This window comes from Rattus norvegicus, chromosome 18 (assembly GCF_021556685.1).
Source record: "Rattus norvegicus strain SHRSP/BbbUtx chromosome 18, alternate assembly SHRSP_T2T, whole genome shotgun sequence".
NCBI lineage: Eukaryota > Metazoa > Chordata > Mammalia > Rodentia > Muridae > Rattus > Rattus norvegicus.
In genome coordinates this window covers 63,434,657-63,455,555 of record NC_141551.1, presented here as the reverse complement: position 1 = coordinate 63,455,555, position 20,899 = coordinate 63,434,657, and the positions used below count along the sequence as shown (strand labels likewise).

Genomic DNA, 20,899 nt, shown 5'->3' with positions numbered 1-20,899 from the left:
AACAAAAACAAACCAAACAAAAAACAGTGTAAGCCACAGAGTATATGTGTAACTTTAATCGAACTATTTGGTAATTTCCACCTTTTTTTCTGCCTGATTTCTAAACCTTAAATCTCTTAAAAGTTTTACTGGAAAATGGCACTATAGAAAGAAAAACCAAATTCACTAAGCATGGTGGTACATGCCTTTAATCCCAACACTTTGGGGCAGAGACAGGTAGCTCTCAGTGAAGGAGGTCCACATAGGCATACTGGGCCAGCAAGAACTACACAGTCAGAACTTGTTGAACAAAGATATAAAAAGAAGAAAGAGAGAGGGAAGGAGGGAAAGAAAGAGAAAAAAAAAAGAAAAACTAAATTTTTTAAACCTATCTATAGCTGCACAATGATAAATGGTTTCACACAGTGATACCAAAATCCATGAAAACAGCCAAGTCTTCTGGAAAAGCACTAAGACAGCCTTGGAAGCTCTTACTGTTCTCTCCTAAGTCTTTTAATCACAAAGGTACAGATCATAACTGAAGTTTTATTGCTCAGTGTCGAAATTCTTCCTGACACATAGAACCCAGCTCTGTTTCCAGTCAACACCAAACAGAAAATCAGAGGGAACCCCCTGCCTCCTCTTATCATTTGGAGATTGGGAGATTGAGTGAAACCTTAAGGCAAAAGAAGACAATGGGGTTAATAAAGGAACATATGTAATTACAGGAAGGATATACTATAGTGTTAGATAGGAACTCATGTTTGCTTTGTCTGACATATAAAACATGGATTTATGCGTGAACCCATGCATTTCTTAGCTCTTCTACTACAACAGCATGGACACATGCAGTGCCATTCCCGGATTTACAATGTCATTATCTAAAAACAGGGACTTCTAAGAGAAATGAGCACTGTACACCTGGGAAAGGAGATGTCACAAAAACTCTGAATCTCCTGCTGTGCTAATGAGTTAAGGAAATACTGGAGGAATAATGGAAGATCCATCCAAAGAAATAATGAGCCAGAATGAGATGGGAGGAAAAGGTCACACTGACTCTGGAAGCCGCCTATTACTAGTAAGTACATAGCAGTCTCCTCTTTACAGCTGACAGTCAACAAATAGAAACGCAAAAAGAAGACAAAAAGAAATATCTGTGGCTACCTGATAGGAATAGCATGAATCAGGCAATAATTACCAACAGATGTAAAAAATATAACATAATAATTTACCATATCTGAATATTTGTTTAAAGATACTGATTTTGTTCTGGAGACACTATTTTAACCAAGTGATAAAAACATTGCTACTGCTGACACGGTGGCACAGGCTTCCAATCCCAGCACTCAGGAGGCGGAGGCAGGTGAGTTTCTGGGAGTTTGAGGCCAACTACTTAATACATGGGAAAACAAAAGCCCCCAGGCCAGGTCTCTGTCATATGCCACCTGTGAAGATGCTCAGAAATAAAATTAAACTGGGTCACTTCTTTGAATTTGCAAACTAAAAAGCCATTCCTCAGGAAATGGCCAGCAGAGGGCTGTAAACTATTTCTCTATTTTACTAGGAATATTCAGGGGAAAAAAAGATGACTTGGGCAGATCTGGTAATCTCACAGCCATACATTAATGCCTTTGTCTATGGCATGCTTGTAGTGGCGTGTTAGTAGTACCAACTGCATACAACTGTCTGTGGTGAAGAAACCTGGAATTCATGAGCCTGTGAGATACCCCTTTAAAAATTATCATATAAATTATATAAAAACCAAACTATAAAACAGAACTTTCATGCCTGAAATAGCTCCCTTCTGCCATAACTGCTGGACACAGAGAACCTGTGTAAACTGGATTAGTGTCAACATAATAAGTATCTAGGGGAGCTGGAGAGATGGCTCAGCTGGAGAGGTTCTGAGTTCAATTCCCAGCAACCACATGGTGGCTCACAACCATCTGTAATTACCCACTACCCTCTTCTGGTGTGTCTGAAGAGAGCAATAGTGTACTCACATACATAAAATAAATAAGTCTTTAAAAAAAAAAAAAAAAAAAGGAGGGGTTGGGAATTTAGCTCAGTGGTAGAGCGCTTGCCTAGCAAGCACAAGGCCCTGGGTTCGGTCCCCAGCTCGGGGGGGGGGGGGGGGGGAGTATCTAGGAAGCACCACAGACAATCTCAAACTTGATCTCAAATTACCAGCAAAAGGTGAGTACAGTATTCTTTTGCCTGAGGTTCCGATCTGATAATCCATTCACATATGAGTCATCTCTGAATGGTAAAGAAGGACAGAGACTGTTCACTACTGAAAGAGGTCATCAAAATACAACATAATCTTGGGTCCTAGACAAGAGACAAAGAGGATCTTCTTCCACAGCCTAACTATGGAGAGTTTATAGCAACACTTAAAAGATGCATAAACAGAGTCCATGTACCATGGATATCTGTCTAGCTGTTACACCTTCTAACCCTGATAGGTTAATTATGGGAGTAATTTTAGCAACTTAGGGTTCCTCATTCCTGCAACTCACTGTATGTAACTAAGACAGAACCTCTACGATAAGTGATGACAGCAAAGTGTGGTACACTGATAACAATTAGGATATCTGAGTACTGGGGTTTTCAAAAGTAAACTACACTATTTCCAAATGTTCTTAGGAGTTTTAAATTAAGCTAAAAAGGTGAAAACCTGAGAGAAAATAACACAGTCTAGAAGGGAGAAGATGAACTGCAGGACAAGTCAGTCATGGATCTGGGAAAAGATTCTGTCTGTGTTTGTTTTACCTTTTAGATTCAGCGCTGGAGGAAGGTGGAAGAAATGTTCTGCTACAAATGGAATCTCTGAATTCTCCAATCACTGACAGGGTAATTTTACGCATGCTTCCATAAAAGAGCTGAATGTCATGAAGCCGCTGAGGAAGATCACATGCTGCAAAAAAGTACACTTTGAACCACATAAATCCTCACACAGGCACAGCATTTACATATAGCCAAACTATTTCCTTAGGCTGGGATAGGAAGTATCCCAATTATTAATACCACTGACTGGTACAGATGCAAACTCTCATCCTTTCCACCCTGTGACTGCTGGCAACTTAATGAGTTTCTCTGAGTTAGTCTTTCTCAGCCGTCTGGAAGGGTAGTAATAATCTATCTCAGGGGCACTGTCAACATTTTTCAAGTATATGCTGAGCAAGGCACCATTCCAGTTTTTCAGGTTAGCTAAATTTCCACAGTGACACTTCGAGGTAGGTATTATGAGGTACATATTTAAAAGGAAGACTCTGAAGCACAAAAAGGTTAAGCAAATCTAGGAACAAGTCACTAAGTATTTCTAGATTAATAAAAGTGTGTACATCATGAACATCTTTAGATTAGGCTTCCTAAATGTGTGTGGGTGTGTATGTGTGTGTATACACACACATACATACATATATACATATATACATACACACACATATACACATGTGAAACTTAAGAAATTTTAGAGTGTATTTCATTCAACCTTCTTTAAAAGGTATACATTTTAAGTGAAAATCATAAAATAACACGGTAAATTTGTTTTTCTAAGGTCAGGGTCTCATGAAGCCAAGGCTGCTCTTGTACTTCTGCCCCTGCTGACTCCACTCCGAAATGCTTGCAATACACTCATTTATCACAATACCAAGCAGTGAATTTAAATTATAATAACTATGCTATGACTATAAATTATGAGAATAGGTTATTATTACCCACTTTGTGAGAGACCAAAACAAATATCTGTAGTAGTGATATGTTCAAACAGACATCACTGACATAATCACAGGGCTCTGCAGCCTCTCACAGGCAATGGAAGGCACCATCAACACAGCCATGTGGGGCTGTGTCTCTTCATTCGCACACAGAACACTCAATGTACCTTCTAGTATCCAGAAAGCTGGTCAAAGTCCCAACTCACACCACCCCAGATGGCACCTCTTCTCACGACACAGTTTTTGAATTTCTGGACAAGGAGCTACCCTGAAGCATTGCTCCTCATCCTAGCCCATCTTCTCCATTTTGTCTACATTTCTTGTTCTTCAATTATGAGTCAACAGTCAACCCATTCTCAGTGGCTGACCCTTTCTCTGTGCTGCCCCATTTTATGGTATAAAAATTATGTATGCGTGTTTACAGAGTTTGCATGTCTTAGTACACTTACTTCATGTGGATAAACAAACACAAACACCTGAACGTTTCTCTCACATGAGGCGAAGCGTCCAGGCTGGCACCGAATGGCTATTTGGGATTGGACACCACTGCATCTCCAACGCGATCATGAGACCTAAAACGGCCTGAACCTGAGTGTAATGCCGGCCCCCGTCCCTCTTCCACTTATGAACCTGAAATCGAGACTTTGCCGAGATCTAAAATGTCTACAAAGCAAACTCTTTCATGTGATTCTCAAAATATCTCTTACAGATGAGAAACGAGAACTCTGGAGACGGATGTGGCTTGTCCAAAGTCAGACAGCTCAGACGGACACCATATCCAAAGTCAACTCCTTCCTGGTCTCACCCCATGCCTAGATAATGACACAAGTGACCCCAAACATCAAGGCTCTTACAATTCTCACCTTCGTCTGAGAGCAGCTCGTCCTGAAAGGCTTCAGCAAAGTCGATGCTTTGTAGCACGCTCTGTTTGGGAAGGATCTGCTTTATGATTCCTGGTTTGTGCAGCAGAGCTCTGCCAGAAAAGATTTTTATTCACTTTATATATAAAGTGACCTAAACCAGATTTTAATTAAATTATCTGGCAAACCCCACTAGCAGCAGGATACATTCATACATAGATCACAGATCTTAAATCATAAAATAAGTACTTTTTAGAGCCAAACCTGCTTTGGAAGTTCAGCTTAAATGGTAGTGGAATCACTAATTTTAGTTCAATGGTAGTATCAAAGTAGGGGCTCTTTAATATAAGAGGAGAAAGAGAATTAGATTATCCATCTATCTATTTATTATTTATTATGTATACATCATATAGCTTTCTGCCTGCATGTAAGCCTGCAGGCCAGAAGAGGGCTTCAGATCTCATTACAGACGGTTGTGAGCCACCATGTGGTTGCTGGGAATTGAACTCAGGACCTCTGGAAGAGCAGTCAGTGCTCTTAACCCCTGAGCCATCTCTCCAGCTGAGAACTGGATTCTTTCCAGGGCTTATCTTGTCATTATTGACAATTTGGTCAAAGAACTTGCCTCAGTAGGGAGAGAAGAACAATAACTAATAAGCGTTCATGAGAATATTTAAGTAGCCACTTAACTACTAAAACAGGCATCGTCCAAAGGACCTTTACAGTGAGAAACAAACTATGTCTCTGTAGTTCTCAGATGTTCACAACCAAAGACAATAGAACTTATGAAACAATACATAGGGATTTTTGTTTGGTTTTTCTTTTTATGTTTCAGTATAGAGAAGGAGAAACAGGAAATGTGACTAAGTCCTTTCTCCAAATTATCCTAAAATAGTTAAGAAGCCAGGTTTAACAGTGCTTGCTGGTAGGATGCACCTTAGCCCCAGCACTCAAGGAGGCAGAGGCAGGCAAATCTCTGTGAAGTCAAAGCCAGCCTGGTCTACACAGGACAGACAGGGCTATGTAGAGAGACCCTGTCTCAAAAAAGAAAAAAGAAAAGAAAAAAGAAGTCAGCCTCAGAGTAGCCATCGCTCTCAACGTGAGTCTCATCTATGTTGTGCTTAAGTTCTCTAGCCCAAAAACCTCTATTATGCAACAAGAAGCACCCAGAACTTAGCACATAATAATGTACCAATATTTCAATCACACTTGACCTAGGACAATATCCCAAACTTTCCAACTCAGTATATTAAATCATATGAATATTAGATGTATCAAATTTTATAAAGTATCTATAAGGTAAACCATCTACACATTTCTAAGATATAATGATCCTTTCTAGTAATTTATAGCCTTCCTAGAAATATTCTAAATTAATCAATGTAGGTTTATATAATAAAATCGGGCGTAGGAAAAGCATGATACAGTAGGAGCAGTGTAAAGCATGATGGTCCTACTGGATAAGGGGGAAAAAAAGCACCCATATGTCATGAAAGGAGGCAGAACGTAGGAAAATTTACTTATGTTTCCTCCAAGTATCTCTAACTCACATTATGCCAAATTATGAGCCACACAATTCACCAATGTTTTTCTCCATCTACCATAAATAGTACTAATGAACAGTGAGGTGTGTTCTAAACGGTTCCCAGTCATCAACCGTGCAGACCGCACTGGTCGGCTCCCATGCTGTTTAAGTAGGTTATACCTTCGATACTGCTGTCTGGAGATTTCGTCACCACCAAACATGTAGACAGTTATCAGCTCTGTCTCAGGTTTACTGCCGATCTTCCTGCTTGACGGATTGTATACTAAAGTAATATCCTGATACAACAAAAGGACAGCAGGAGCATGAGTACTCAATACTTTTCCTCAGTAAGTTATCTCACTCTGAATAAACAGTCCTACACTACTAAGGAGACCACAGACAGAACCCATGGATACTCAGATGGTAGAAACAGGCTAGTCTCTGAGGACAAGGCCAGCCTGGTCAACAGTTACAGGACAGCCAGGGCTACAAAGAGAAACTCCATTTTGAGAGAAAAAGGAAGAAAGGAAATATGTATAGCAGCTCTCCAAGAAAGACCAGGAAAGTCTTCTAACCTACACTCCCTCCCAGCACGATGCTAACATTTGGCCATAAAATACTAACTAATATTACTCAAAATATAACCTTATCTTTTGGGGCAGAGATTGTATACTTACTTTCTGGGTTCTTTCCTTAAGTACAAATTTATCTGGAAAAATTCTCAATACTTTAGGATCCAGCAAAACTTTTCTTTGAGAACCTTTAAAGCCCACTGCTCTAACGAAGGCAGCTCTGGAGCCAGTGTTGCGAACAGAAAAAGTAACTTTGCTCTCTTTGCCAGGAATCAAGTCATTCACCGTTACCAGGTAACTGTCAGATAATTTCTTAACATCTTCTAGAATAAGATTACTTGTTCCTCCATATCCAGACAAAGGTATCTAAAAACAAAAAATACACACATCCAATTTAATACAATTAAAGTTTTTAGTGTTTGTATCCTTGAGCTAGGAATTACCCAACTTCTCGTTCACCACTGTGTATGTACAGTTATGTACATTTGAAAAGGAAATACAAACAGCGCTTCCAAACTCCATTAGCCTTCTGACTACAGAAAGAACATCATTTCCCATTGCATAACTCAAGCTTAACCAAAGAATAATATGCTTCACCTAGCAAATGAATGCAAGCCTAGCTATACTAGTAATACTAGAGTTTATCTTGAAATGCCTAAAAACATAGACGTGTACTGGTCAATGGTCAGCTGGGTGTAAATTGTAGAAGTGGTGCTTCTGCGACTTCTCTATAATCAGAAACTTCTCATAACAGAGACTTCAGGGGATATGTGAGCATCTCCCTTCTCAAATTACTCTATAAGAATTAAGAAGCCAGGTTTAACAGTGCTTGGTGGCACACGCCTGTAATCGCAGCACTCAGGGAGGCAGAGGCAGGCGAATCTATGAGTTCAAAGCCAGCTTGGTCCACACAGGCAGCCAGGGCTATGCTGTTATCTCAGTGTCTTGGCAGAGGTGCTGTCAGGAGAAGCCCACAGACAGGCCTAGTACTCCAAACTCCAGGCCAGCCAGGGACCTGGAAACCTGGAACTAAAGCCAGGTCTGAGAGATACGTGCTGCAGTTTGGACAGGAGCTGAGCCTTCTAGACAAGGAGGGCTTATGGAGACCTTCGTTTATAACAGAAGTAACAAAAGCATTTACTGTATTAGAAAGTAACCTTCTATGCTGGTCAACAGGCATCTCTAAAACTTACTTTTCACAGGTTCCAAATAGTCCATAGAGAATATGGAAAAATCAACAATTGCTTTTGATTTGCCTTATGTATCTAATCAAAACAACACTGGACACTAAACTGAGGATCCTCATAAATTTGCTTGATTTATTATAAAGTAATAACATTTCCAAGACCTTCAGAACAGAAACCTACAAACCTTATCATTTAAAATGATTTGCTACAGCTGAAAGAACCAAAAATATTTCAATTTCTTCATTTTCTATACTTTTATGCATAAATTATCTGCATAAAATTAAACAGGAAATGATAAAGAGAAAAGGCATCTTTGAAAACGTTCAATATATGTATTCTTTCTCTACATTTGTCCCTCAATATCCTCAGGGCATCCGTTCCAGGCTAGCCCCTCATACCCATGAGTACCAAATTCTGTGATGCTCAAGTCCTTTATATAAAATGAAATTGTTGTTACACATGACCTATGCACATTCCAACATACCCTTTATATCATCTCTACAAGATATATTATGCAATCAATATAAATGCTATTAAAATATAAATTAATTGTGGCATTTAGAAAATAATATCAAGAGAAACAGTATAAATGTTGGGTAGAGATAAAGGTCATGAGATTTTTTTGGCTCAACAGATAAAGTTCTTTCCATGCAAGCATGAGGTAGGAGTTCAGATCACCCATAACCCAGTACTTAGCAAATAAACCAAAAAAGCTCTAAGGCAAGCTTTGCCAAAACAGCAATGAGAGGTTCAGAGAGTCTGACTCAGTAAATAAAGCAAAGTGACAAAGGAAGACCCAAAGCCAACCTCTGGCACATCACACACACACGCTAACACATCACACATACATGCTAACACACAAAAGCTGAAACCAACTTGTCGCCAACAGATCCAGAGATTAATCATTGTTGTAAAGGAGGGTTTCTTAAGCTCAGTGCCATTGGCATTTGGGCTGGATTTTTGGTGTGGTGTGGTGTGGTGTGGTGTGGTGTGGTGTGGTGTGGTGTGGTGTGGTGTGAGGGGAACAATACTCTTGTCTTAGTATCAGTTAAGGCAATCAAAATTGTCTCCAATATTGCCAAAAATCTCTGGGAGCATCACAGCCTGGGGCTGAGAACCACTGCTCTCAAAGACTACAAAACAGAGATGTATTTAGCACCCCAGGGATTACACAGAAGTTAATGTGGATTCTACACTTGTGTATCCCCAGTTAACCTGAGTAGAATGGGGAGAACGGCTTTATCTCAGGTTATGTTGAAAACAAATGTGATATTCTATCTACCAATTAAAAATGATGCTTATCATGTACTCAACATGGAAAAAAATTAATTTTTATTTAAGTCCACCATGCTTTATGCTATTTAGAGCACAGAACATTCCACTCGTTCCTCAGAACCAAACCATAATGCTGGGACAGCAAGAAGCTGCCTGTCATGGGGAGATATTGAAGTGCCAATCCAGGGGGTGTAAGTGATGAGACAGGGTGGTTTTCCCAATTCCCTCAAATCTCAAGTGAGGTTTCCCCTACCACTTTTCTAGGCTATTTTATCTTCCATGGTATAAGTCTTTTTTGTGAACTACAAGCCATTCTGAGCTGGAGAATCCACAGACAAACCCCACCCTACGCAGCTCTAAGAGAATCTATGCAGGCAGAAATCACACGAAGACCCTGGTTTAAGGAGGCCCCAGACTAGAACTAGGTCTTGGTGACTGTTAAATCAAATGGTTCTGCCCTAAATGACTAACAATCTCAAACTTAGGTTACTAAGCCTAGAATCCAGCACATCATATTCAGGATGGAGTGAGGGACACATTCACTTAGCATCTCTACAAACCCAATTTTATTTCACAAGAAATCAGATCAGTACACTCTACAGCTGTGTACATTGACACTCTGTCACAGGGTCTAAGAGTGACCGCTTTACATACTCACACCATCTGGCCCACCCTGGGACCAAGTAAATTGCTCCACAGATAACAGGCTAACTCATGTGTCAAATAAAGCTATTTTGGTCAATCTTCTAATTGCTTACATTCCCATCTGACACAAGACAGAGAACACAAATTTCAATCCTGCTCTCCTTTCCAGATCAACGTGCAGTTTGAAGGGGTTCACGTTTACGTGGTGATGTGTCATGTCACTGTGATGTCGTGCCACTGTGATGTCGTGTCACTGTGATGTCGCGTCACTGTGATGTCGCGTCACTGTGATGTCACCTCACTGTGATGTCACCTCACTGTGCTGTCACTCACCTCACTGTGCTGTCACCTCACTGTGATGTCACCTCACTGTGCTGTCACCTCACTGTGATGTCACTTCACTGTGATGTCACTCACTGTGATGTCACCTCACTGTGATGTCACCTCACTGTGCTGTCACCTCACTGTGATGTCACTTCACTGTGCTGTCACCTCACTGTGATGTCACTCACTGTGATGTCACCTCACTGTGCTGTCACCTCACTGTGCTGTCACCTCACTGTGCTGTCACCTCACTGTGATGTCACCTCACTGTGCTGTCACCTCACTGTGATGTCACCTCACTGTGCTGTCACTCACTGTGCTGTCACCTCACTGTGCTGTCACCTCACTGTGATGTCACCTCACTGTGCTGTCACCTCACTGTGACGTCACCTCACTGTGCTGTCACCTCACTGTGCTGTCACCTCACTGTGATGTCACCTCACTGTGATGTCATCTCACTGTGCTGTCACCTCCCTGTGCTGTCACCTCACTGTGATGTCACCTCACTGTGCTGTCACTCACCTCACTGTGCTGTCACCTCACTGTGATGTCACCTCACTGTGCTGTCACCTCACTGTGATGTCACCTCACTGTGCTGTCACCTCACTGTGATGTCACCTCACTGTGATGTCACCTCACTGTGATGTCACTCACTGTGCTGTCACCTCACTGTGCTGTCACCTCACTGTGCTGTCACCTCACTGTGCTGTCACCTCACTGTGATGTCACTCACTGTGATATCACCTCACTGTGTTGTCACCTCACTGTGCTGTCACCTCACTGTGATGTCACCTCACTGTGCTGTCACCTCACTGTGATGTCACCTCACTGTGCTGTCACTCACTGTGATGTCACCTCACTGTGATGTCACCTCACTGTGATGTCACCTCACTGTGCTGTCACCTCACTGTGCTGTCACCTCACTGTGCTGTCACCTCACTGTGATGTCACCTCACTGTGATGTCACCTCACTGTGCTGTCACCTCACTGTGCTGTCACCTCACTGTGATGTCACCTCACTGTGCTGTCACCTCACTGTGATGTCACCTCACTGTGATGTCACCTCACTGTGATGTCACCTCACTGTATTGCCCTTATTTTCTTTCCTCAGTGCCTTATCCTTTTTATCTGTAGTTGCTTGGGATATATTTATGCAAATGGTTAAATCAAGTTTTAAAAATTTGTCAGGCTGAAAATAAAATTTTGTCTCAGTAGTTAAGAGCACTGGTTCCTTTTCCAAGGAACCCAGGTTCAATTCCCAGCACCCACATGGCAGTTCCTAGCTGCCTCCAGTTCCAGGAGATCCAACATCTGCACACAAGCAAAACTCCACTGTACATAAAAAAAAAAAAAAATTAAAAACCATTTTAAAAAATTGTCTTTGTGGGGCTGGGGATTTAGCTCAGTGGTAGAGCGCTTGCCTGGGAAGCGCAAGGCCCTCGGTTCGATCCCCAGCTCCGAAAAAAAGAACCAAAAAAAAAAAAATTGTCTTTGTAAGCCCAGTCTCTGGAACACAGTCTAGAAAATTATATCAAGGGATATTTGCCTAAGCCTGAACGTTGGTGTCTCACATTCTTCTGTTGAAATAATCCCCAACACGGCAGCACTAGGTAGGGCTTTCAGAAGCGATGAGTCCTGACAGCCCTGCTCGCTCGTGGAATTAGTGTGCCTGTAAGAGAGGAGGGGAGCGCCTCACCCTTGCACCAGGAGAAGACATGGGAAAAAGATGTGTTGTCTCTGAAACAGACTGTAGCTCCTTGCTAGACAGACAATGCTGGCACACTAAGCTTGGACAGCCAGCTTGAGAACTGTAAGGAATAAATGTTAAGGACTATCAGGAGAGACGGCTCAGCAGTTAAGAGCACTGGCTGCTCTTCCAGAGGACCAAGGTTCAGTTCCCAGCACCACATGGAGGCTCACAATAGTCTGTACCTCTGTTCCAGGAGACGCTGCACCCTCTTCTGGCACCCATGGGCACCACATGCACACATGGCTCAGAGACATGCAGACAAAACATTCCTACACATAAAATAATAACATAATATCTAGCTCGTGGCATTTGTTGTTTATAGTGGACCAAATGGGCTAAAACAGTATTTTGCTGAGTTGAATAGTTCTATGTGGATATTGTTAGGTATCTTTCAAATTTCTCAAGCAGTAATGAAACTTTAAAAGCATTAGGATTGCTTTTTATATGAAACTCATAATGGTTGCTTTTCCTGACTTGATAATTATTCTGTAATTTGTTTTTAAGTATATAACAGAAAAATCAGAATACATAATTTACCAATATTAAAGCAATGGTTACAACTTTACATGAACTTCATGGAAGAAAAAAAAGCAGTAAACTTCTCTTACCATAAACTTAATGCCTGGCTGTGATCGATTTCCAAGTTGTTTGATTTCTAATTTAGCCAACATGCAAGATAATCGAGTTGGTGCAAATAGCACAGAAATTACAAAATCCTCTCCTGGGCAAATTCTGATCTCACAGTTACTGGTCAATCGCTCTTCTGAGCCAAAAGTGTTCTGAATCTACAATTTAAAAACAATCACTGTATAAACTTAAACACTAGCACAAATGAAACACACATTAATACAAACTCTTAAGTGTGAAAGAAGGCTCAGCGATTAGGAGCACTGCTTTTGCAGAGGACCCAGGTTTAGTTCCCAGTGCCTACATGGCACTCACAAGCCTCTGTAACTCCAGTCCCAGAGAATCTGACACCTTCTTCTGAACAATATGGGCACCAGGTATACACATGTTGCATAAGCATACATGCAAGCAAAACATTCATACACGTAAAATAAAATTTAAAAATCTTTAAAACCTATAAACAAGCCAGCCATCTAGTCTGCTTAGCTCTGTGTTTCTGCAGAAATGTAGAAAAGGCTGGCAATAGTAATGCCATGTTACGAGCCTTAAGGACAGCTGAAGTTTTTAAGGTCCCTGAAAATGGCTACAGTGTTAATTCTGAGGAGCACTTTAAGAATTAATCAAATAGGGGTTGGGGATTTAGCTCAGTGGTAGAGCGCTTGCCTTGGAAGCGCAGGGCCCTGGGTTCGGTCCCCAGCTCCAAAAAAAAAAAGAACCAAAAAAAAAAAAAAAAAAAAAAAGAATTAATCAAATAGTTAATAAGAACGTAATACTGGAAAAGTAATTTGCATCTAACTTTTTTAAGGAAAAAAAAACCTATAAAAAAACAAAAAATCAGAAAGACATGGACATGGACCCTGGGTTCCATCCCCAGGACTGCAAAAAACAGATACAGAAAACACGTAGTCTGGGTTCGGTCCAATGGCATACACCTACAATCAGTGTTTGGAAGGCAGAGACAGGGAAATTCCTGTAAGTTCAAGGGTAGCCTGGTCTACATATCAAACCCCAGGCCAGCCAGAGCTACATAGTAAGAGAAATCTTAGACAAATTAAACAACAAATGGTCTGCATATAAGTGAGTATTCTATACTCAGATAAAACATCAGGCAGAAGCCATATGTAGTGGTTCAGGCCTGTTGCAGCCAGTAGGATCATGAATTTCAGGGCAGCCTTGGCTACACAGTGAGACCCTGCTGCATAAACAAAACAAAATAGTTTTTAAAAAGTGTTTAAATTGGGGTTGGGGATTTAGCTCAGTGGTAGAGCGCTTGCCTAGCAAGCGCAAGGCCCTGGGTTCGGTCCTCAGCTCTGGGGGTGGGGTGGGGTAGTGGTGGTGGTGGTGGTGGTGATGGTGTTTAAATCAGACAAGACAAAGATCAGACTACAAACCTGAAAGCAATCCTGATCTTGTCCTTTGATAAACAGTTGCAAATTCTGGGCTGTTGTTGTAGAACTGTTTCTCAAAGCCAGTTTCTGAAGCCTAAAAACAATTACATGGTTTAAAGCCTTTATTTTCTATTGATACTGCTACAGCGGCAAACACAAAGCCAACCAAACCCCACCATAGTGTCTAAAGGCAGGATGACTGTACACCTCACCTCTCCACAATTACACAATTTGTCTCTAAAAATGTAAAGCTGGGGGGTTGGGGATTTAGCTCAGTGGTAGAGCGCTTGCCTAGGAAGCACAAGGCCCTGGTTCGGTCCCCAGCTCCGAAAAAAAGAACAAAAAAAAAAAAACAAAAAAAAAACGAAACGTAAAGCTCATCTTAAGTATCTCTAGTGTATACATTTTATATACATATTCTACACTATAAAAAGTGTATAGAAGTTACTGAAGAAAGTCTCAAGTCTTTAATAGAGCTGGAATTCTTTGCTTGGTCTTGTTTTCAGAGAAACAAGCCATCAAGGCTACCATGCTTATTTGTACAACAGTCTTTTCAGCAGTCTGCTGAGTTCCCTCTACCTTTTAAAGACATTAGAATATAAATGGATACATAAATAGCAGGTTGCTAGTATGAAAAACCCTGCATCTTTGAAATTATTTCCTCTCTCCACTTAATACAAAATAAGTGTAGAAATCCCTGTTGTACACACATACACACACAAAAAAAAAAAAAAAAAGAAGAAGAAGAAAGAAAAAGAAAAAAGAAAACCATTATCACCTAATATGAAGTCCAGTCTAAGTATTTATCACTGGATTGCAATCTCTTTAAACAAGATACAGTGCTTTGATCAATCATTGTCTTTCTGACTTTCCATAAAAGGAGCGCTCGGATCTGATGTACTCTTCTGGTGTGTGTCTGAAGACAGCTACAGTATACTCACATAAATAAAAATAAATAAATCTTTAAAAAAAAAAAAAAGGCTGGGGGTGTGGCTCAGTTGGTAGAGTGCTTGCCTAGCATGTATGAAGTCCTGGGTTCGAGCCCAGCCCCAGTTACACTAACGCATGCCTGTAATCCCAGCACTCTGGAGGTGGAGGCATCAGCTACATATAGGAAATTCAAGGCCAGCCTGAGAGAATGAGATCTTGTCTCCAAAAAAAAAAGTGTGGGCTGGAGAGACGGCTCAGTGGTTAAGAGCACTGACTGCTCTTCCAGAGGTCCTGAGTTCAAATCCCAGCACAACATGGTAGCTTATAACCTTCTGTAATGAGATCTGATGCCCTCTTCTGGTGTGTCTGAAGACAGCTACAGTGTACTTAAAAGCAGCGCTCATGCTCTCAAATGCTCAAAGAGCCTAAAAACATAAGAGACAGTTTGAGATGCATTTTAAAAATCAGACATAAATTTTTATAGTTTTAAATTTTGGTTATCATCAAGAACATTAATTATTACAAATTACAAAAATATATTACAGCTTTATCTCAAATCTAAAAAGAATATTTAATGTCTGAGAAAATAGCATCAGGGAATTAGACAACAGAATCTCAGTCCTCCCCGTCAGTTGCTATGAATACTTACTGTGACCTGCCGAGAGGAACACCACCCCAAGTCAGAAATTGCTTATTGGACAGAATCAATGAAATATCTGAGCAGTGAGGTCCAGGTGGCAGAGGTTTACTCCCAGAAGTAACGACTTCACCTTTTAACACTACTTCATACTGAGGTCCTAATGGTTGCACAAATATTATCAGGATCCTAACCAAAGAAGAAAACAGGAGTCAAGTGTCCCACAGTCAGTTTTTTGGCACCTATAGCCTGTCCTCTCCCTTTGTCTGAGACTGAGTCTATGATGTCAACAGTATCTCTACCCCAAAAGCTTATGTTCCAGGGAAAAGACCACACCAAAGTGATGATCACAATAAGGTCCTCATGGTGCCACAAGAGAAACTTCTTGAGGAATTTGGGGAGAATTGACAGCAGCAGGGTTGAGGGTAAGCACTTGAGGCACAAGTACTTAACTAGTGCCCCACTTTCCACAGGATTCTAGTAATAAACTCCCTAGACATGAGCATTCTGTACTCCACACTGGGGAGAAGCAGCGTGTGTCTCCATGGGTACTTCTGAGGCATATACTAAGGAAACTCCACACAGTCAAGTTCTAACACAAACAACAATAACATTCTGACTGAAAATTACTAATGACTTAGATGTCAATGTCACAGGTCCTGAAGGAGACCTGGGAAGAATTATAAAGTAATAAATAAAAAAAAACAAAGTAAAGACTTTTTCGAAGAAAAAAGTCAACGAGGAACACCATAATCATGCTTTATTATTTGTTTTTGTCAGAGTATACCAGAAAGAGCAATTTTTAACTTTGACCTGATTAGTTTAAGAGAAGCATTTTTCTAACAAAATAGAAAAGATGGGCCAGTGAGATTATTCAGTGGGGAAAGTACTTGCTGCGTAAGCCTAAGGACATGAACCTGGTCCCTGTGCCTGTGGTGGAAGGAGAAACAACTAATGAAAGTTGTCCTCTGATCTCCACACATGCACCATGGCACTGATGCCCATACCACACATATCACACTTACAACAGTGATAATATAAATTACTAGGTGTGTGTATATCTTATGTGTGTCTATGTAAATTACATATGTGTATACAGACTGTGCGTGCATGTTCTCTTTCTCTCTCTCTCTCTCTCTCTCTCTCTCTCTCTCTCACACACACACACACACACACACACGTGAAGGGTTACTAAGGAGATTAAAGCGCACTGTATCATTTATAGCATGTATTAGGTGACATATCTGCCCATGAGTGAAAAGCAGATAAGCCAGTGGCCATTGTAAACATTTTCATATTACCTCTCCTCACATGCTTTGGGATCCTTTGGTGTAAAGGAAACGGTAACTTCATGTTCTTCTCCAGGTTTAAGAAACAAACTCTCTGGGTCCACTGAAAACTGACTTCCTTGTTCTGCGACCTAAGCAATTACAGAACCACAACTTAACTCATGCAAGCAAGCTCTCCCTCAGATGTTCTTGTATTGTGTGCCTTTCTTTGCTATTTCCTAGATGTTTCTTCTTCAGGCTCACCTTAAAAGACAGAGATCCACCTGCGCCTCTCTGCTTCTGCTTCTGCCTCCTGAGTACTGAGATTAAAGGCATGTGCTGCCACCACTACTCAGCTATGCTTTACATTTTTAAATGTATGTATGTACATGCTTTGCCTACATGAATACATGTTCACCATGCTGCATGCACTGCCCACAGAGGCCAGAAGAAGGCACCAGATTCCTCTGAACTGGAGTCGTAGACAAATGTGAACTGCCATCAAGATGCTGGCAACCCAACCTGGATCGTCTGGAAGAGCAGCGACTGCTTTCAACTACTGAGCCAGCGCCCAGCGCCGAGGGTGCCTTCTTACTAACCAGGTACGCTGCTGCTCTTTCTTCTTGCTCATCACAACCCTAACTTGTCTCGCTCCTTTCCAAAAGACTATTTCTTCCTACTCCATCTCTGATTGCTGACCGCTGTCCTTCACTCACCTCAGGATCTAGGAAATCAACCTTACGTGCAGACTGCTCGTTCCTACACAATCGCAGGTGCCACACAAACCTCTCAGCGACTCCTCAAGCATCCTTATATTCAAGCACTAGGTTTCAGCATTAACCACAGCATACACTTCAGTCTTCTGTGACTCTGTTTTTACAACACTGGTGGTAATTCTCATCTTAGTTCTCATAGCATCCTGACAAGGTTGCCCACACAACAGCCATTGGAAAGAAAGGGACACAAATACTAACACACTTTTGCAGAAATTCTTACCTTTATATCTAGATAAACTTCAATATTCCCAGCATTTTTCAAAGGTAAGGGCTGTTTTGTTGAGGAATTCACATCAGCCAACAAATAGATAGTCTACAGGGCAAAATGCATTAAAAAACTTGTCACAATTAAAGAAATACCAACCTGGACACATCAGTATAGCATAGAGAGCAGACGAGGATACCTGTGAGTCCCTAGGAGCATGAATCCTAGCTACTCCTGCCCTTGCTCGGAGGTCCACACTTCTCAGAACTGGGATAGGGTTTGGGCTGTCAACTTCTATATCCACTCTGGCCAAGAATTCTTCTGCTGAGCCTAGAATTTCTATAAAAGTTTACTTTTTTAGTTCAGTAAACAGATCCCAAATCTCACCAATCATCTAAAAGGATGTCTTTAGGGGTCCAAAGAAAACTCAGGAACCAGGGTAAAAGCCATTGGCATGCAAGTCTGATGACCTAAGTATGATCCTCAAAACCCATATAGACATAGGAGAAAATCAACCACATAAAATTGTTCTCTGACCTTCACACACACATGCCCATAGACACACAGTATTAATACATTAAACAAATTAAAAAGAAAACTCAGTTAAGGCTTTTAAAACATCTGCACTGGCTGGTTTTATGTGTCAACTTGACACAAGCTGAAGTTATCACAGAGAAAGGAGCCTCCCTTGAGGAAATGCCTCCATGAGACCCAGCTGTAAGGCATTTTCTCAATTAGTGATCAAGTGGGGAGGACCAACCCATTGTGGGTGGTGCTATCCCTGGGCTGGTGGTCTTGGGTTCTATAAGAAAGCAGGCTGAGCAAGCCAGGGGAAGCAAGGCAGTAAGTAACATCCCTCCATGGCCTCTGCATCAGCTCCTGCCCCCAGGTTCCAGCCCTGTGTGAGTTCCTGCCCTGACTTCCTTTGGTGATGAACAGCAAAGTGGAAGTGTAGGCTGAATAAACCCTCTCCTCCCCACCTTGCTTCTTCGTAATGTTTCCTTGCAGTGATAGAAACCCTGCCTAAGACACAATCCAAATATAGGTATGACCAGAGAGATAGGTCGAGAGGAAATGGGGTTCCTTCAGCCCTCACTTACATTACCTACATCTACATAGGTCCGACCCAAAATATCACACCATCTTCCTCATTTTCCAAACAACATGAAATTCTTGGCAATAGCCTAAAATACTGTCATTTAACAAAGTAAACTGTAAATTTGAAGTTAAATTACAGAATAACCCTCCCCCCCACAAAATACGACACCTGAAGTGAGGATTTTCTTTGGGCTATGGAAAATAACCCAAACTATCAGGAATTCTGGATCCTATGAAATGAAAAACAAAAATTTAATGTATATTAAGACTGAAATCCCAACGAGCTAAAAGTAGCTTACAACTGTTCTTTACTCCTAAGCCGGCTCTCAAACTGACTCAACTTACCTTTCCGTCGTAACTGGCAGGCATCACGTGACTGACTACGGACGGGGCCACTAGCTGGGCAACCACATCGGCGTACGGAGCAGCTTTCAGAGAGGCACGAATGGGCTCTTTAGAGAACGCGAAGCAGCGCCAGGCTAAGGCGTTCTGGTCAGAAACAAAAGCCAGTTTCAGCACAGTCACAATAGTATAGCTGGCAACAGGCTCTTTAGCAGTAAAATTGACTTTTACAAGGAAAAATTAACCAAGAATACTAGCACTGCCTGTAATTGGAATATATTCAATATATTCTGTAGGTAGTGTCTAATTCTAGGTTAGCACTCACAGCGTTAATAATCAGTCTGATTGGCACAGTAGCATGTGTCCTGTTTATTAACTTGAGAGGAAGCGCTTTCCAGCCTTCATAGGTCAAGTCGCCAAAATCCAGAACGCCTTTCTTTTCTGTTTCTACCTAAGTATGAAGAAAGGACTGAGTAAGAAAAGCAACCTATTATTAATGAATGATCTTATCTACGTGCTTTTCTTAGCCACAGTTAAGAGTCAACATGATGGATAAACTTAGACCTAGGCTTTCCCATTCTATTTCCCATTTTACTTCATTATTAGCTATAAAGCCAAGAGTTAAAGTCTTCTTTTAAAGTAGGTCATGTATCCAAATATACTTCAGAATAAGGCAAAGTGGCTCCTGCTACTTTGAAAACACTATTAGATCTTATAATGAAACCAACATTTTATAAAACATAAATCTCCTCTTAATTAGTCCTATCATTAGGTTAACTCCTTAATTCCTTTCACAACTTCATGGAGATCTCGGTTTATTTCACATTCAGTCTGATACAAAGACTAGAGTATTTAAAATGATAGACATATCAGAGGTTAAAAACAAGTGTATAACGATGTAGCAAACTGGTTTATTTTTAACATCAGAGAACAGCCTAACATATCGGGTGAGACTTTATTCAATATTTAAAGCACATAAATGTTTCTCTTGTAGTTTATGAAGCTACAAGGGAATAAAAGACATATTAGCATATGGGAGCTGAATTCCACAAGGGACAATGAAGGCCAAGAGGTCCAAATTAACCTCCAAGACAGTTGAAGTTTGACACTTTCCCAAGGTAGTAAGTATATTTTAGGCTCCTTGTGGGCAGGGCAAAACTGGAATAAAATGTAAACACCATACATAAAAGTCCTGAAACTCGGAGTGACTGTCTAGGAATATTGTTTTTAAAACCACCTGAAAATTCTGTCCTGCTGTTCAAAAAACAACAGGGAACCTTCCCAGGGATGGGTACACTTCAAAAGACTGTTTACAAGAACATCAGAGTCTGAGTCTCGGCCACACCAGCACTGGCACTGGCTCCAGCTGAGACGCACAGAGCCTTTCATGCCTTCTTTGCATTTCCACAACATGCTCTTGGGATAATAAAGACTCGTGAAAAGGGAGGGGAAAAACTGGCTGAATTTTAAAGAGATGTTGTAACAAAAAGATGTTAAGAGAAACTGGAATACAAACAAAAGAGAAATGATATAGAAAGATCCACACTGGTCAAAACAGACTTTAAACAGAAGGGATGAAAGAATGGCCCATTTCAGTCAGTCCCCGCTTCTAAGACAGCAACTCAAATGGCCTAGTTTACACTGACTTATTGCACCTTATCACACCTATCTGGTGCTTCTCAGAGTTCACAGACGTTGGCATTTCTGATCTTTGCCAGGTGAGTACAGTAGGCCCCTTGGTTTGGGACCCAACACAGCTCCACAATGCAAAGTAACCACTGTTGTGAGCCAC

At 41.1% G+C, this 20,899-nt stretch overlaps 1 protein-coding gene and 1 non-coding gene across 3 annotated transcripts in view; one reads left to right on the top strand and one right to left on the bottom strand.

Annotated features, from left to right (window-relative positions):
- Cep192 (centrosomal protein 192) overlaps positions 1-20,899 on the bottom strand; it is an 84,405-nt gene that overhangs the window by 21,190 nt on the left and 42,316 nt on the right. For both annotated transcript variants that reach the window (XM_087592730.1, NM_001402401.1), the window contains 13 exon segments: positions 19,433-19,558; positions 19,111-19,254; positions 18,935-18,995; positions 17,867-18,006; positions 17,683-17,775; positions 16,720-16,838; positions 15,431-15,607; positions 13,855-13,945; positions 12,445-12,621; positions 6,761-7,021; positions 6,264-6,379; positions 4,562-4,671; positions 2,752-2,896 (listed from right to left, as the gene is read on the bottom strand). In XM_087592730.1, coding sequence (XP_087448856.1) covers positions 2,752-2,896; positions 4,562-4,671; positions 6,264-6,379; positions 6,761-7,021; positions 12,445-12,621; positions 13,855-13,945; positions 15,431-15,607; positions 16,720-16,838; positions 17,683-17,775; positions 17,867-18,006; positions 18,935-18,995; positions 19,111-19,254; positions 19,433-19,558 — 1,760 coding nt within the window.
- On the top strand, positions 12,926-13,054 carry LOC120098367 (small nucleolar RNA SNORA33). The gene has a single exon (XR_015643179.1). It is a non-coding gene; the product is annotated as a small nucleolar RNA SNORA33 (small nucleolar RNA).